The sequence below is a fragment of the Melanotaenia boesemani genome, chromosome 1 (assembly GCF_017639745.1).
Source record: "Melanotaenia boesemani isolate fMelBoe1 chromosome 1, fMelBoe1.pri, whole genome shotgun sequence".
In the NCBI taxonomy this organism is placed as follows: domain Eukaryota; kingdom Metazoa; phylum Chordata; class Actinopteri; order Atheriniformes; family Melanotaeniidae; genus Melanotaenia; species Melanotaenia boesemani.
The window spans coordinates 32,422,517-32,441,515 of NC_055682.1; the positions used below are offsets into that span (position 1 = coordinate 32,422,517).

General features: G+C 38.6%; 2 protein-coding genes across 2 annotated transcripts in view; one reads left to right on the top strand and one right to left on the bottom strand.

The window, feature by feature from the left end:
- Positions 1-2,654: 2,654 nt before the first annotated feature.
- On the bottom strand, positions 2,655-9,783 carry gpib (glucose-6-phosphate isomerase b). Its single transcript, XM_041981767.1, has 18 exons — positions 9,593-9,783; positions 9,267-9,357; positions 8,936-9,004; positions 8,598-8,717; positions 8,367-8,450; positions 8,135-8,281; positions 7,855-7,926; positions 7,396-7,440; positions 7,239-7,292; positions 6,692-6,752; positions 6,345-6,388; positions 6,054-6,206; positions 4,961-5,090; positions 4,695-4,771; positions 4,062-4,190; positions 3,682-3,757; positions 3,209-3,275; positions 2,655-3,038 (listed from the first exon to the last, which is right to left on the bottom strand). The coding sequence occupies exons 1-18, from the start codon at positions 9,709-9,711 to the stop codon at positions 2,915-2,917; spliced, it is 1,662 nt and encodes a 553-aa protein (XP_041837701.1). The 5' UTR covers positions 9,712-9,783; the 3' UTR covers positions 2,655-2,914.
- A 1,742-nt stretch (positions 9,784-11,525) lies between these two features.
- LOC121637542 (granule associated Rac and RHOG effector protein 1-like) overlaps positions 11,526-18,999 on the top strand; it is a 35,134-nt gene continuing 27,660 nt past the window's right edge. The window contains exon 1 of the mRNA XM_041981765.1: positions 11,526-11,608. The gene's annotated coding sequence lies outside the window, so the exon portion shown is untranslated. The remainder of the gene's footprint in view (positions 11,609-18,999) is intronic.

Consider the following 18,999-nt stretch of genomic DNA (forward strand, 5'->3'; position numbering starts at 1 on the left):
ATGTGAAAAAACAACCAATGGTGCCAGCTTGGTTGCAAATATCAAATATCTCAACACAACAACCTCAATGTAAAATATAAAAAAAGGAAAGATTTTAAGGGGTCACTCTGAGCGCTACTGTGATTATGGTGAATTGTTTTTCCAGCAGACTATCAGAAGCAGGAACCAGCGTGGGAGTATTATTTTTTTTATAGGTTTCACATGGTGATGCTGATAAGAGCCAGATGTTGGTCCGTTTATCTGCATTTCTGCAGATTCAGAAGAGACAGTGAAAACAATATAAAAAAAATCTTACAATGGGTGCTCAGTATGCAAAAAAATTTAATAAATAAAAATAAAAAGAAACCCACATCAAGCCCGATAACTGCCCAAGGCTTGTCTCAGGGGTCCAGACAGGCTCAGCCACAGTGGTTGCAAAGGGAGGAACTGCTGAAACAGGCCTCTAGCGCTGTGTGACGTTAGGGCCCTCTCAGAGCAATTACTCAGAAATCTAAAGAGCAAATATTTTGATGTGATGAGTTATTTTGAAATGTTCGTATGTGACATCTTTCTATTTTCAGAGCTGTTTTAAATGTATGCAAGTGCCATCCTGCTGAGATTTTCCCTTTGTTATTGGATGTTGAATGCATAATGCGCAATAATTTGGGCTTTAATCATTATTATGATATTGCTGTTTTAGTTTTAAGTCAAGTATATATGAAGGAAAGGTTTTCTGTGCAGAAAACGTAGGAGAAACAGGGAGCCTGAGCAACATGTGGTCAGCTGAAGCCCCCTGAGGCCTCACTGAACTCCATCGGGTTGCTTATGCTGCAGTGTCTCAAACTCTGCCCACGTACTTAACTTAATCTTTATATAACTCTTGTAGTCATGGGAAAAATTAAGCTGAACTTGACATGATGGGTATTTCTTTCCCTTTTTTTAAAATACATTTCCCAGAGGTTTCTTTGTCAATACTGTCAATGGCAGCTTCAGACTACACAGTCAGAAGTTGGTCATGTGTTTTAAGGGCTAACTTTTAAGAGAAAATGTTCCCTGAAGGTTCCTGAGAGGGGAAGATAGCTAAATTCATGCACATTAAAGGCATTCCAATGAAGTTCAAGCAAGAACTAAAACTGGCTGCAGACCTGTGGGCCACTCCTCCTGAGGCTAGATTTCCAAGCTTCTTTACATGCAAGGATGCTGACCATCAAACTGCTTCCAGCACTGAGGCTCATGATGAATACAAATGTGTTGAGAACATACTGATGAAAACAAAAAACATGCTTCTGAGAGGATCTTTGCAAACAACAGTGTGTAGTTTGCACATTCCAATGCATCTCAACTCCTGCTTTAACCCTACAGCAGACATAAATGTGGAATTGCAAGGCCACAAAGTGGAAAGGGGCGAAGTTGCCGTAGCAACCACTGGACTGGGGCAAGTTGGGACCTTTAGGGGGACTCTTTTACAGGCCAGGAGGAGAGAAAAATGCCTGACTGCCCTGACCAATAGAGTACAAAGTAGAAAGTGAAGGTATGCAGCAGCATTGTTAAACAAGCATCTCAGGAACGCATGCAGAACCTTCTTCATGCTTTCAGGCTGCAATTTGATTCCACTTTTCACTGAACCAAGGCTAGTCCTGCATGCTATTTCCTCCTGTCGACCTGCTTGCTGTTTATTTAATTTAACCTCGTACAGTCAGAACTGAGAAAGTACTGCAAATATCTGTGTCTGCAGGTGCATTCATGACACCGCTGACAGTAATCTACAGATCTGTTTCATTCAGAATGGTGACTCCATTTCCAGAAATGTCAGAAATGATTGGAAACCACTGTGATTTTCAGTACAAGAGAAAAATGTGCTTTTTGTGTGTATGTTTGTGTGTGTTGATCACATTGCACTAATATCTCAACAGGGAGGAATTGTATCCTCGGACAAACTCACTTTCTTCTGCATCATTTCAGAGACAGAGATAAAAGCGCAAGTTAGACTTGAAGTAATGTAGTGTTGCCTGGCAACAGCAGTGAAAACCCGGCAGTGTCTGGGGTCTAGGATTTTTTTTAACTTTGTGTTTGTCCTCATACACTCTCAGCAATTGTACCCAGCAGTTGGTTTGAAGACAGTGAATCAATGTGAAATATGTTATCTCACACTCATGTTGTGCATCATGGGTGACTATATTTTTTTTTATTGCTTGTTGTCTCTCATACTATTATCACATGTGATCATGTTTATTGGGGGAAATTCTCAAGAAAGTTTTGGCATGTGTTTCTGAAACATTTAGTTTAATGATGTTTATATTTAGTGCCCGTGAGGTCTGGCTCGCAGTCCAGATGCTGTTTGTTTTTCTCTGTAAATGGATGCTGTGGAGTCTGGGGATTTGTGGGGAGGAACTTTGCAGTACAAATGAACTGACCTTTGACCTTTTGTTCCAATAAATGGTAATTTCTGGGTGGCTGATTTGCTCCTTGAAAATAAATCTGGCACTCTGACGCCATCTAGTGATGTGCTGCTTTTTGGACATCATCCCAGTCCACATTATTACAGTCCTGCTCATTTACACATGTGCAAAGACATTGAGCCACTGATGCGTTGTGTCTCAAATATTAGATACTATTTCAGAGCGTTACTGTGTGAAGATGTTTTTTTCAGAAACAAAATTACCTGCAACAGTAAAGACATGTGAGTGCATGCTTTATTCTGCCACAACAGTCTAATACAAAAAGCATTTCCTCTCACAGTGGTGAACAAACAGGGAAAAGACAGCACTTGTAGACAGTCACGATATTCATAATGAAAGTATAAACATACAGAGTGTTTCAGCTCTGGTGCGTGGGAGTGACCAGCTGCCGGGGTGAGACTCCTGTCCAGGCAGATCCTGAGCTGATGAGGCGGCTAGTGTGTGCAATAAAGTGATAATAATTGGGGTGTTAAAATTTAGGCAAAATTTTTCTTCAGAAAGTTGATGAGTCCATTGGTGGATGAGTCGTGAGAGTGGACTTCTGAGGTGTCCTTGAGCTCGGGCTCGATCTTTTTTGCAAGCTGTTTACCCAGTTCAACTCTAACAAGGAAGAATAAGGGTCAGAAATGGAAAAGAAATTATTTTTCCAGTAAATTGATGCATTTATGCAGTTTGGAAAATGACTCCTTTGTTTTATTTACAGCCTGAAAACACACCAGCATGGCCACTTATTAGGGAAGACCATTCAAGTATGTAATAGATGGACTTACCCCCACTGGTCAAAGCTGTTGATCTCCCACATAACACCCTGGACAAAGATCTTGTGCTCATACATTGCTGCAAAAATGGAACAAAACAGCTATTGCAGTTGCAAAAAGAAAGAAGCTGCTGCTGCTCATTAAAATTTTCGAGGTGTTCATAATGCAATATGCCATGCTTCTTTAGTTTGGCAACCCAGGTACAAAAAGACTGTCTGTTACTATGCAACAGCGGGCAATGTCTTCAAAAAAGCTCTTCTGGGTATTGCAGCAGGATTTTCTCAGTTTATCATAGTGGCTGTTGCTGCTTTCCAATGAAACATATTCCAAATACTCTGTTAAAACTATATCTCAAGGACTGTTTTTACAGCAGCTTAGATGAAAAGATGCATTGGTGTAAACAAGACAGCAAAAACTATCTCACAATTTTGGTTAGACATCCCGTTACTTACAATGGATCAAGGGATGAGAGGTGGAAATCTCACCTATAAGTGCACCAAGTGTGTATGGAGTCAGTTTCTTGAAGATGATTGAGTTGGTTGGTCGGTTTCCCTGGAATACCTGTGGTGATTGAAAAGAAATGCTGCATAGTAGAGTTTTTTCGCGTCATCACTAAAAATGTTCAAAGCACTGCGTTTGAGTCTACATTGCTATGCTGGTTCATGGTCACTGGAGGGCACTACCTCCTATGTTCTCCAGTCTTCTGTCTGCCTTTTGTCATACTTTGATCATACAGTATGTTTTGTGCAAGTAACATGACTTCCACTTCTCCACTGCAAAGCCGATTTAATTTGATTTTTATCACTTGGAAAACTGCAGCATGTTCGTTTTCTATCCTAAATCATTCTTTCTTCATTTGACCTACCTTGTGTGGTAAGATTTTTTCCAGAGCCTCCCCACTCAGGCCACTTGCCTCCAGCTCCTTCTTAGCCTCCTCTGTGGTCTTGCCCTTCATCAGGGCTTCTGTCTGGGCCAGAAAGTTGGCCAAAAGGATCTACACAGACACACACATTTTTTTCTTACAGTGGAAAGAAAAAGTTAGTCTCTATGGCTTCGTGTCTGTATACTGTCATACTAAACTATCTAGTGAATGTCCTTTAGGCAGGAGGGGGTATTACATGGGTGTAGGAGGAAGTGATCTGCATGAACATATTCATCGTCACTGTTATGCTACAGACATTGCTGACATTAAAATAATCACAGCATCTGCTTTTAAAGCAAAAATAAAAGCAATCCACATTATTTTTGCTTGAATTTAACTATCTAATGTTGTTTTTATTTCCAATATTCAATATATACAAACAAATTCCTTATAACAAGAAAATAGTCTATATATAATGTCTTGTTATGCATTGTAGCTTCAAAATAAAAACCTCCCACAGTGATTTAATTGGAAATACTTAGAAGATTCATAAATTTACATCCCATCTGTAAAAACCATACTCTTCTATATCAGATAAAAAATGTCTTAGCTAGATGCCTGTAACACCAGTCATACCTTGTGGTGCAGGTTGTCTCTGATGGGGTGCTGTGTCTGGGCTGGAATCAAGAAGTCTGATGGTACCATTCGAGTTCCTGCAATAAAAACGTCAGGGTTCAATTAGTGTCAAATTTACTAAAACTATCCTTTATTGTCACCACTGTTTGAAGCTTACCAGCTACCAGTGCTACCAGTGATGCTATACAGACCAGATCGAATCTAGACTCTCGTGTCACCTTGAATCACCGTGCGCATGCACCTCTAATGATCTTAGGTGGTGTTACCTTGATGAATGAGTTGGTAGAAGGCATGCTGTCCATTGGTTCCAGGCTCTCCCCAAACAATCGGCCCAGTGTGGTAGTTCACTCGTGCCCCATGGTTAGTGATGTACTTTCCATTTGACTCCATGTCACCCTAGGAGGCAAAAACTTGTTTTTAAAATATTATCAAAAAACATAATATGCATTTGCTTCTTTGATGAATGTACAGCCCCAATTCCAAATATGTTGTGATTTTTGTAAAATGAAAATGAAAACATAATGTAAAGATTTAAAATCTTATAAAATTAAAAAAAAGAAAAAGAAAAAAGAAAAAAAAGTTTTTGTTGGAAGTGAGGCATTTATTGAAAAATGAAGGGTTTGATGGCAGCAACACATGTAAAAACAAGGTGGGACAAGGCCATGTTTATTACTGTTTAGAGTTTCTTTGAGGAGACCACATTTTGAAATTTTGGGAAAGGAAACTGTCCCATTCTTGTCTGATATAAGATTCTAACAGGTTTTCTTTGTGTATTCTCATATTTGTATTTCATGATGCACCAGAGACTCTGGCTCTCTACAGGGCACTTTTCATAGTCAGTCATTTGTTCACAATTCACAATTCACCTAATTAGTTCACCTATTTGCCTAACATGCTCCTCGATGTTCTTATACACACTTACTTTTCCAACCTTTTGTTGTCCCCGTTCCAGGTTTTTTTAAACATGGTGCTGTCAAAATTTATGACTAGCTGATTTTTTTTTGAGATAGTAACATGTCTCACAGTTTTTTATAATCTAGTATTAATAATAAAAAATAGGTTCACAGGTTTGCAAATTACTGCATTCTGTTTTTACTTTTATTTTTATTTTTTATATTTTACAGTGTTCTTTGGAATTGGGGTTGTAGGCCGTAAAATGAAAGACTATTTTTTTGCCGCTTTCCCTCTGTAACATTTCCATGTATCCTAAAATGATGGTGTAAGAGTCCCCTTCTCTTTGGTGAGTGTAAATGATCTTAACAGACTAATGAAAATAATCCAAAAAAATCTCTTTTTGTATCACTTTTAAATGACATAGACTGATCGTCTTGAGAGCTCTGCTGCAACATGGGAACAGACCTGTTGGAAGTAGGCAGTGAAGCGGTGCATGTACTGGTCGTAGGGCAGCATAGCATGGGTCTCAGCATGGAAGAAGTTGATATACCAGATGCCCAGCAGAGCGAGCAGGATGGGAGCATTCTTATCCAGAGGAGCCGTGCGGAAGTGTTTGTCCTGCAACAGGAATAGGGAAACTAATTTATCTTTGTGCAATCTTCAGTCGACATCTCCCTTCCTGGAGGGATCATATTAATATTTTTTCTGTGTTAGAGAGGTGGACTGAAGCTATCTATCTCATCGTGGTGTGCCTACCATCCAGTGAGCTCCTGAGAGAAGCTTCTCAAAATTGTCAAAGCCTGATAAAGAGATGCAACAGAAAGGTTTAGTGATTGAAATGACTGTAAGAATTAGCTAAAGCCAGTAAGGGTAGACATCTTATCTCTGATAGAAACATGACTGACCATGTTGCTGCAATCCAACCTTTGTACATGCATTTGTGGTCCCAGGTTGGTAAATACTGTGGTAAACTCTGACTGGTGCTCTTAGTTTTTATTATATCTTTATCAGAAATATAACCGAGAAATTCTTAAAATTTTGCATATTGTGATTATGTTGTTACAATGTCACTGTGCAAACGTGTGTTTTTATAACATACATACCAATATGCAAGGCAATAGCCATTCCAATTGCGGACCACAAGGAGAAACGACCACCAACCCACTGAAAGAGAAAATGAACTCCATAATAAATATTTGTATGTACATTTTATACAAATCTCCCTCTTTGAATATTGTTTTTTAGCAAACATGAGCAAATATGGGTAATATATATTACTCAAATCATTAAGCTATTCTTCTTTATTTATTGTTTTCTTACGCAGCAACCTGGCAGCAACTTTCTCTTTGATGTAAAAGCCACATTAGAGTTGCTACCTTTTAAATACCAACAATGTAACTAAAAACAGCTCTCTGACCTTTGATGCCACTCAGCCTTTACAGTGACCTCTGAGAGAGAAAAGGTCATAACCAATAATAACTGAATCTGAAGAGAGGGGCTTCTGATTACCCAGCAGCTGCTCTCCAGAGTGTCCGACCCACCTACTTCACAGGTCAAAAAGTCTAGTGTATTTATATCTGCTGCTCACGAGGGGATGGACAGGGAACTTGCTGCATATAGTCTGAGTTTAAAGTCTTAAAGAGAACTCACATCCCAGAATTCAAACATGTTCTCTGTGTCGATGCCAAAGTCCTTCACTTTAGGCTGAAGAGGAGACAGAAAAAAGGAGGAGAGTTTAGACATGAATGTTTAGATGCAAAAGGGAAGCTTCAACCTGATATAACTAATAAACTTTTGTATAACTTACTCCATTTGTGGAGAGAGCCACAAAGTGCTTAGCGACAGCAGCTTTCTGTTGAAACAAACAGCAGCCAAGTATGTTATTAATAAGAAAATTGGTCAATCTACTGTTATAATTATGTTTCATCAAGCCAGATGTTTATTACATTTAGTATTTTATACCTACATTCAGTTTAGAGACAGAAATTAGGGAGTCATGGTCGTGCAAATTGGGGGAGGGGGCAATTGCTTTGTTTGTGTGTATGCATGTATGCACGTGCGACTGTGTTTGAAAGAGACTATAATAAGTTTTTTTTTTCAAATATATTGCTATATTATCTATTCTGGTGTGTGAAGGCTTGTTTTGTTTTATTATGCATGAATTGTTTTTTTTTTCTTTGGCATGAAAAGCGCTTTATAAATTTGATTTGATTTGATTTGATTTGATTTGATTTGATTTGATTTTAAAGGTCTACAACACACTCACATCTTTAGCATGTTCAAGGAACCAGGCTTTTGCTGACTCAGCATTAGTAATGGTTTCTTGGGTGGTGAATGTCTGCAAATGGAGAACAAGAAAGACAAAACCTCATAGGTAATCATGTAGAACTACACAGTGACATTAAAATATAATATCTATAAGGTTTTGTTACAAAATTGCACTATAAACCAAAAGTAGATAAAGAAATTAGTGTCAGTGCCTGTGGTTAAATGTATTTATGATTAAATAAGATTAAGTAAAAATCTATTTGGTGTAAACCAGTTACCTTGGATGCAATGATGAAAAGAGTTGTCTCAGCATTGAGCTGTGCGAGGGTTTTGGCAATGTGAGTTCCATCAATATTGGACACAAACCACACACGAGGTCCACCCTTTGAATATGGCTTCAGGGCTTCAGTGACCATCAGGGGACCCTTTGGTTCAAGTCAGATGATGGGGGAAAAATTCAAACAAATGTGCATCCTTAAGATTTAAATTATTTTAGTTTTGCAAACTTACAAGGTCTGATCCTCCAATTCCGACATTAACAACATCTGTGATGGCCTTTCCCGTGTAGCCCTTCCACTCACCGCTGCGAACCCTCTGTAATGGAAATTTGTAATCGTCATGAAAGTGATTTGAGTGGGTGTGTAAATTTCATCAAGATTTTTCATGAGCACAGTCATATGACTGAGCCGCAGGGCAAACAAAGCGTTCTGATTTTCCACCCCATTGGTCAGGTTCACTCACATGACAGAAGCCCTTCATCTTCTCCAGAACCTTGTTGACTTCTGGCATCACATCCTTACCATCTACCATGATGGGAGTGTTGGAGCGGTTCCTCAGAGCCACGTGGAGCACAGCACGACCCTTCAAACACACAGAAACAGCAGAAAAAAGTTAATACCTTAATTCTGATTGAGTGCTGTACTATGGCTCCGTCTTAACAGCTGCACCCACTGGTCCAATATTCAACAAGTGGGAAACAAAAAGAAAAAATAATAAATAAAGAAGAAGAAATAAAAAATAAGCTTGGTTGCAAATATTTTAAGTCAGCTTAAGGCTGACATTTGATCAACAATGAGTACCTCAGTAAAGTTGATCTTGTCTCCTGTGAACATCTTCTCTCTGGCAGCTTCAATCCCTCTTGATTTGCCCTGAAGAAACCAATAAAAGTTACTTCAATTAGACCCAAATGCCACAAACATTCCTAGTAATACAGCTGCATACTATAGTGTGTTCTATTTCAAGTTATTTAAAAAAATCCCTCAAATTCCACATTATGAATGAAAAAAATATAGTGAAGAAATATATCAAATGAATGGACAGTGGTTGTGGAGAGAGCAGGTGGGCTAGTTAATGGACAACTAAAGAAATCACTTTAAAGGCCAAAGATCATTCAGATAGAAATCAAATTACCAGGTCAATCAACATTTTCATGACATCTTCTGTGATGAGATTCTTGGAGTAATCCAGAAGAATGTCCCCATCATCAGTTTTCAATGTGAGACTGTTCAGACACACAAAGATAACCCAAACAGGAAAGACTGAGGCATCTTCTGACAGTGCATAATCCCAGCAAACAGCTTGTCACTGTGCTGATGTGAGTGTGCACAGTTATAGACTATTATGTGACCTTTTCTCCAGAGAATATATAGAACTGACAAAGTTACCTAATAATACAGCTCATTTACATACATGTTTAGTTCTAGGGTGGTGTGCAAGTGTTGTAACAGGATGCATACCTGAATTTGTTAAATCTCTCCTTGTCAGCCTCAAACATGTGCCTCATGTTGAGGTTCAGGGCATGGGCTGTGTACCAGTCCTGCAGCTTGTTAAAGTTGGGGTCTTGAGTGAGTCCCATGCTGTCCAGAGGGCAGGGTTTGCTGTGCTTCGCTGTGCTCAACTGTCGTGGCTGAGTGGCACTGAACAGAGCATGGATAAAGCTTTTTGAAGAGCGCCCAGACCCGATCCACACTTGCCCCTCCCACATGAGACACACAATATTCAGGGCTTATGCTTGTCACACTTCCACACCATCCTGGAAGGTTACTGTGAAGCAGCAGTCTAGCAACACAATGGCATGCAGCTAAAATGCACACATTAAATGTTAGTATTAGTCAAAATAGCACAAAAAAATATTTATTTACTGCATGTGGTATTTATAGAAATCAACCAAAGCTAATTTATATAGCATGTTTGATAAAAATAAATGCAGCACAAAGTGCTTTACTAAATTAAAAAATTATATATAAATATATATAACATATTGTTAGATTACTGAAACTACTTCAAAGTTTAATGTATGGATATTGTAATCTATGCACAAATAGGAAACTCAGGCCAAGGTTTTTCCTTTCAGATGGTATTATATATATATGTATGATTCTAATATAACTGGAGGTACTATGGGAACTATTTTTGCATATACATATATATATATATATGTGTGTGTGTGTGTGTGTGTGTGTGTGTGTGTGTGTGTGTGTGTGTGTGTGTGTGTGTGTGTGTGTGTGTGTGTGTGTGTGTGTGTGTGTGTGTCAAAGGACAAGCAAGGTGCAGCTTGTATTTACACAATCTTTATAAAGAAATATGGAAGCCCATTGAAGTTAGTTCAAGTTTTTGTTTGATACAGGTTCAATGAATCATATAAACATGACATTGTAAGTTTCCACAGCAACTGATAATATGGTGTTGATTGCAGGTAAAGGAACAGAGGAAACAGACACATTATTTTTACAGTAAATAGACTTTGGAAATTTGGTCACTTACCAGCCACTGTTGTGCTTGGCTCACTGAAGGGAAAAAATGACCCCCAAAAGGCAGCTATCAGTGAAGCAACACGAGATTATAAAACTTCTTCAAGAAGGTAATTCAATTCATGCTTTAGCAAAAGATGGTAGTTATGCCCAGTCATCTTTTTAAAATCTCTGTATAAAAAAACCCAAAACAAAACAAGTAAACAAAATAAATAAATACATAAAAAATGAACAAGCATCCTCTAAGTATAGTGATTCCACTATGTGGACCTCAATCCCCCCTAGGACCTAGTGTTTTTAACAATGAGATATAATAAATGCAGGGTGTAATACTCTTGTTTGAGCAGTAGGGAGCGACAAAACTTCAGTTTAAGGCTTGAGGGTTTTTCCAATCAGAACAAAATTTAAATAATAGCAACAACGGGTAAGGGTTTTAAATTAAGTTTTATGGTGAAAAAGTAGCATAAAAAGATTATTTTTTTAACTTAGAAATACATATGAACACACAGATTTCAAACAATTTTCAATTTTAGGAGACAAAAACTTGAATTATTCAAGTTTTGTTACATTAAAACCCCCCCAAAATCCAATACAAATGTGTTGTTTTAGGTTTATTTAGTACTTATTTCTCATGGTTACAAGTGTATGAAATACTTACTGGTATGTATTATCTAAAGCTTCTTCCAAATAAGAAAATTGACCAACCTGTACTCTTCATAAAAATCTAAAATATTAATTTACATGATAAAAACTCAAAGATTACTGTTATAAATAAAAAATGCTATTAATATGAAAACAAATTTGCGGAGTTAACCACTACTAGATATCTAAACTTGTGTTTTTAGTGAGGAAATGCTGTTTATGCAACAGTTTCCGGTGTTATTATGAAAGCTTTGTCGGAAGTAGTTTCTTTTTTTAAACTTTTTTTTTATTAATGGGAACTTGACAGCGGTTACACACAGACAGGGAATTCGCTGTCAAGAGGGTGGATGCTTAGAGCTGGTGAGCGAAGCTTTGATTAACTCAACGTGTACTTACATTTTTGTCGTGATTTTTTAAAACTGTTTGTTTCCATTTTGTTAAAGCGACACTGGCTGTTGGCCATTTATGCAAGAACCACATTAGCCTGTGGTCTTTACCAGCGCTCACAATCGTGTCGCAGAGGGCTAGCTGAGTAGCTAACAGTAGCTCACTTAGCTTTGCAGCTAGCCAGCTTAGTACCAAATGCATTACTGATACGTCCATTATCGGACACACCTTACTCTGACACGCTTATCTCAATTTTTTGTTATAGTTTAAATAGTATAATCCCATAGCTACTTAGATAGTTTCAGGATGAACTCTCGAGGCATGTGACATTGTTGTTTATATCCATGCTTATATATTGGCACACCGACCCAACATGATGTCTGCCGATGAGGATTCTCCGCCAAGGCTAGCGAAGGTGGAGCGATTGGCGCTATAGTTTATTTCAGTTTTCATTACCACTTGCTTGTGTCTGTGTGCATTGCTCCAGATTTGGTCCTCGTCTTTGCAACGTTTATCCGAGGCAGCGCAGGTAAGACTGGAGGATGAGTTAAGAAGCTTTAGCAGTGACCTGGTTTGTCTGTATGTCCGATAACGGACATGGGCGGTCTCAGTTTGAAGTTATGCGCTGCAGTCCGTGATCACCCTTCGAACAAATACGGAATTGAGCTTAACGTCAGAAAACAGACGACAAAAGAGGGGACTTGCAAAATACCTGAAATTGTACTGGCAGTGTAGGTATGATTTTGAAAAAGTGCACTAGCTTGCTACTTGGCAAGCGAATACCTGAATCTGTGTTGCCTCTGGGCGACTGTAAGAAACGGGAATACAGCGGACCCAGTGTACCGGGGACCAACAGTCTGTGTCGCCGTGGCGTTTTACTGTCTCGCTGCCTAAACATTCGCCATGTTGATGCACAGGGATAAAGCCCAAGTCCTCCCGGCGACATTATATTATACGGCGTTAAAAGGCCGTATTAATAGCTGCGACATAATGTTCCCATGACTTGGGCCATGTCATCCCAGAGAGTTTCGATGAAACCGGCTAACTGCGCTTGCGGGGATTCAGTTACACCTTCCTGCTAAATAGTGACCAGGTCTTAAAATAACACATTTTCACAACAAAATAAAAAAAAAGCAGGTGGCTCGATGCCCCACTGAAGATTCAGAATTAAAAAACGAACTGTTCAGCGAATGCATTTGGATCTGTTGACTCGAGTGTAGCCCCGCTGTGTTAAATTAAACAGAAAACAGCACCACTGTACGACCATAAACAGTACATTTTAAAATGTGTGCTTACATCGTGGTTCAGCGTTTGACAGATGCACCACAATATTTCCACTGTTTATAAACCGTCAAACAATACCAGCAGTTCACATACACCTGTGTTGATTAAGTGGCTTTATATAGCATCTACAGTACAGTGAAATTATACTCGCAGATAACTTTGACCCACTTCTCTATAGAGTTGTAGAAATCTATAGTCTAGCCATGTATCTGTCTGGATATAATGTGTAATTTATGTCTTGTTTCTGTCCTTGAAGTAATAGAAGGAACTATTTTGCTGCCCATAGTATTGAATTTTATATAGCAGAGGGATTTTTCCTGATCAGCCAGATAGGGATGTCTGGCTATTGATTCGGTGATGAAATGCTATTCATGGCTGCAAAATTGGTCATGAGCAATCACTAGTACGCTGTAAGGACATAGCCCTCTCTTTGTTTAGTTTTGGAGGCTTGTACACCTCACAAAAACAACCCTGAACACACACACACACACACACATATATATATATATATGTGTGTGTGTGTGTGTGTGTGTGTATGTACATATATATATGTGTGTGTGTATATATATATGTGTGTATATATGTATATATGTACGTACATACATATGTGTGTTAAGTTGTGTCACTGTGGAAATGCACGCTTTGCTCTACAAAATTCTTGTCTCTGCTTAAATGAATTTCCTCAGGAGTTTATTCAGCTATGTCTCTGTATGGGTAATACAGCTGTTGAAGTACTACTAGGCTCCAGTTCTTTTTGTGTGTCCTTATTGCTGTCAATATTTGTCTGCATGTGATATGACCGGGAGTGACACTTTTCCTCAGTCTTGCATTCAGTCCGGATGCATGTGTGAGGAAGTCAACATAGAGTCACAAGATTACTGTTTGCGCTTGCCTCGGGTGGAGTTCCAGGGATGTTTCCTTAGACAAAGGACCTTTCTAGTGTTATTGTTGGTGCACAGTTTTAGATTATATAGGTAAGTGCTAGAGTGGGGTCTCTTCTGGTGAATGATGGTATTAATTTGGGCCATGTTATTATTGGGAATTCTTCCCATTTTTTTTTTCTTTATTTTTATCTGTAAAGGCTGAGATTTAGAAAAGCTTTTTTTCTGATCATGTTTAAAAAAACACTTTCTGCATGAGGGAGTGTAAATTCTTTTTGTTTGTTTCTACCTGAAGCACTTGCTAATACATGGTTCTTAGTGCTGTATGAGTGTGTTAGTGAATGTGACATGTGTAAAGCACTTTGAGGGGTTACCATGACTAGAAAAGCGGTACAGAAGTACAGTCTATTTACCATTTAACTTGGTTTGGTGAAATTGGAGGCAAAACTTGTAAAAACATCTCTGTTGGACAGTAAATGTTGGAAACAAAGTCTTTGTAAACACATTCTTTTATTCGCTGAAGCCAAAAGTCTGCTTTTTACCACAATCAATGTAATCTTCAAAACATTCTTGTATTAGACTGCAGTTTTTCCAGCTTGAATCTTGTATCTCATAGGAAAATGTTTCATGTAAACAGAAAGTCCATCTTCACTCCAAAGGAGCAGGTTTAAATGTTGTTTAAAACAAAGATGAAACTAAAAAAAAAAAAAAAAAAAACCTGTAGGAACAGGTTTACTCTGTGCTGAGGGCTACAATGGACACAGAGTTAGGTCCACTACCTACTGCACCGTACAGAGGACAACCTGTAAGCTATGATAACATAAAGGAATAGCAATTGCCACAGTTTCTGATGAAGACAAATTTCTGAGATAATTAAAGTAGCTATCATTTTTGACTATACTATGAATGCTAGCCCCAAACAATGTAGCTGAAAGAGAGAATTTGTGATTTCCATGTAAGCGCAGCAACTTGGACTCTTTAGATGCACATGTGATCCTATACATTCGTCTTTTGACTCCTTCCATTCATGGACATTTAGATGAATATGGACAGATCCACAGCATAGTGCATTTACAAGATGTGGATAGCAGATTGTAAAAGCGAAGTGTCTCATCAACACAAGCATGACGTTGTTTCTTGCAGTTTCAGAGCCTTCATGTGAGGTGTTATAGTCAGTACACAAATTTCTGTAAGAAATAAATGGGTTACTCAAACTCTTGCTGTCTTGCATGCAGTGTCCTGTTCGCTGTTTTCTCATCAAGGCCATTCAGAGCCTGCAAAATCAACAACTACTGCAGGGTTATTTGACACAGAACTGAAAGCCAATTAAAAACTTTCCACTCTGCTATATGTTAGCTGGTTTTGGCACGTTTTGGCCAGTATAAAAAGGGCTATACAGGAAGCAGCAGGGTAGGAGAAGCCTGCAGCCAGTGTGCAGGCTTATCCCAGTAGTCCTCATCCTGGATGACCAAAGAAGTTCATATTGCTTTCTTTTGTTTCAACACACTTTTGCATCACAAAAGCCTGTATTGCAGGACTTAAACATTTAGAAGTCTTGTGTCAACTAATTTTCTCACTGGTATGAAGTTACAAGTCGAATGCTTACTGTATTTTAAACAACATTGTAATATTTGACTTCTTTCAAGACACTGCTGTTGTATAAGTAATCCTTTGTTGTTGAATGTGTTTTGAAACTGTTACTTTTGGTTCATTTTACAAAGGAGATGCTTCAAAATCTCTGCAGCTCTTCACTTTGGGGTTTCTGTCTTGATTAATACTGCTTATTTTGTATAGAAAATATGCTGCTTTTAAAGACAGATTTGAGTAAGATGTTAGTCCTCATAGTGACGCAGCCAGTGAGTTTATAGATAAGGAAGGGCATAGAGCTTGTAGCATGGGAAATCTCACTGTTGTCTCCTGGGAAACCAGCTTAGTCTTAGTTTGTGGTCAGCTATTTGCCCTCAGTCAAATGTTCCCAGTGAGATGCATGACTGCTCATGCACCAGAGATGATCAAATACTGTAAAACAAGAATCAAGGCTGCTGTAAAACATGCCTGCAACACAATGCATATCTTTTTTTTAACCTTCCGTTGAAAATATTTTGTTTGTTCTTTTCCATGAGTACATCAGAGCTCAGGGTCAGAATTGGATACATGGGGGATAATAAATATTTCATCAATTGTTTATATGTACTTTAGTAGTGACTCTTTCCAAGATTGTGAATTTTATGTTCAAAAGGATATTTTGATCCACATTTTGTATAATGATGTGAAGGTTGTAGCCTTTGTGACTTCAAAAACAAGTCAGTTTCTTCTGTAAGTAGCAAAATTATTTTTCTTTAGCTAAATGAAAGTTTCTGAAGTGAAAAAATATATTCTTGCTTTTGTCATGGATCAGAATACAGTCTCCTGGTGGCTGGAATGCAACACAACCTGCAACCTCGGTATACAGCCTACTCAATATAGAGCTGAGGGAAGCATTTTCATCCCCACAGGTTGCCAGCAGCCATTCATTAATGGAACTGACGTCAGACCCTTTCATCACAGCTCTCACTTGTTGAAATGCTGGTTGGACACGCTAAACACAATCTGTTGTGCACAGCTATTTAGAAAGGATATCTGAGCTTATTTCTGTTTGCTTACTGGTGAATACTGAAAGGCATGTGTGCTTTGTGGAAATGCTCAGATTAATACAAATCAAATGGGATGGATGGCATTTATTTGCCAATGTCAGTTGTTGCCTATACTCTCCTGGCTGGATCTCAGATAATTTAGTAAATGATTATTTTTATTTTAGGATAATAGAACAGATCGTCATGAATTGTTGTAAGGAGAACACCTTTAGGGCCTTGACTTTCTTTTGCTACAGTGGCCTTTTTGTTGTTTTTAAAGTTGTTACCCAAATATTTTCAATCTAACTATCAGCTTTTTGACTGATGTAAAAATAAGGTTTTTCTGTTAGACTTTGAAATAGCTTGTACTTGTGCTTTAAAAATCCTCCAGTCTAACAAAAAAGAAAAGAAAAAAAGAAGAACTTTAATCTCTCAGGACTGATCATGATCCTGTTTCCCAGTAAAGTGTACAGAATTTCATAGAAAATGTATTTTTAGTTTCATACCCTTGGAACAAAAATGGGATCAAAAACAGGATTGGCTGTGGGGACAAAACCAAACATTGACAAAAACCACCAAAACCTGCAGATGTCTAAAAAGAATTACTGGAGAAACTGAATATTGATGACAAAAAAAATCTGTTCTTGCAGTTCATATTAAATAGTAGCTTTAGTCTTTTTTTTTTCCTGTTCCACTCTGTCATGCAGCTGCATGTGCAAGTGTGTTTTTTTTTCTGTGCACTGGTATGAGGAGACTGGGGCTGCCACAATACTCTCCTTGTGTTTTGTGGGCAAGAGGAGCCTGGCTCAGCTCCTGTCACACAGTTGCTCACAGCACTTGTCCTGTCATTTGGACTGACCTCCTCGACCTGTCTGCTGATCCTCAGACTTCACTGTGACTTATTTTCTCAGCGGAAGGCCTTCATTGAAACTTTCCCGGTCAAATGTATTGTCTTGAGGTATGCCTTCCAAACAAGATTGTACATTTTTATCTGTTCTCTGTACATGATAGTTTGAGGAGATCTTTCACATCGTAAGTGTTGTTGATACCCACCCCCTGTCTTTTTTTTTCTGCTCTTTTGTGCTCGTTTGAACCCACATTAAGAGGCTTCTGGGGAAATGCATTCCATTGCTTCATTGGCAACAGATGTAGAGAGGAACTTTTTTTTTTTTTTTTTTTTTTTTGAAAACTTTGAACTGAACCTTTTGGAGCGTCTAAAAACAGTGCAGTGTGGATTGTAGGGCAGCTGTTTTGCCCATGAAGGCCGAAATAGACTTCATGAGAGAGCTAATGTTGGGCTTGTGGCTACAGCATCAGAGGGCTTGTGTTTTCCTCACAGTGGCAGATGGATAAGGAGCTGTCAGCATGGGTAACAGCTGTCCCATCCTCAGCTATTATTCCACCTAGCTGTGATGTGACAGTCACATAAGTAAGGCTAGGTATCCTAAAGTGCTGTTGGTACCAAGAACAACAATATCCCTAGAGGTTTCTTAAATGGACTTGCAACTAGAAAATTGGCTTTTTTTTTTTTTTTTTCCAGCTGAGATTGTTGGGGAATATTAGTTGGGAAACTGATTGATAAAAAACTCTTGTCCAGATGAATCTCCAAGATATCTGCAGTTATTTCCAGGACTTTTATTTTTATTTGAAAGGGTGATTATGTTAAAGCATGTGTTAGTAGCTGCAGTTGTCTGCCCTTATGTTTGAACAGACAGGTAAATCACTCTTAGTACTAGGAATAACTACATACCCATATCCAGTGGCATACTTTGCTTGACGTTTTTGTTGCTGGCGACAGGGAGCTTGCTACAGGAAACCTAAACCCCCTTCCTGTTGAAGCTAAGCAGCTGACATGTACGGTGAGTGGGGAAGCAGAGCTAACATTAGCCCTAAGCAGTGCTTGCTTGCTTGAGGAGGGACGTTGAAGTGGGCTGGCACAACTCCAGTGCATCCAGAGCGATGCTTCTATCGCGTTTGTTTGTGTACAATCTGTAATACAGTGAGCTCTTCAGTATGAGGCTGGTAGCCAACTGAGCTGTCCCAAGAATCCATCAGGCTTCATTAATGTGGATTCTGTGTCTGCTTCTTTTGGGGTTTATGACTTTAATGTTGGCCATCGTCGCTCACTAATGATGTTGCATAGATTTAAGTAGTGCGTGGTTTAGTTGTTCAGGGTGCAGGACTTAATCTGTTAGTTATAAAACTCCCAAGTTTCAGAAACACAAATGCCATAGCACATTTTTCAATAGTAGAATTATGTATTTTATAAGATTGTCTGGAACATAATACGGTTTACAGATAATGCATTTTTAGACTTTTCTGTTTTGTAAACGGATGGCCATATTGCTCTTCCTCTAACTGATGCCAGTGTTTTTTAAATTTATTAACACAGGCCAATCAAACTGGCACCATAAACAACAACAAATTATAATTCACCAATATGTACATCTATTAAGTTAAATGTGTAAGTGATACAATTTGCATTCTGGCTGTTGGCATTTAATTTTATTTCATTGCCTCCTATGCCACTCTCCTCCTCTGCTCCTTCAGGTGACTCTCCTGCTTCCTCTGCCTCACCTCTCATGCT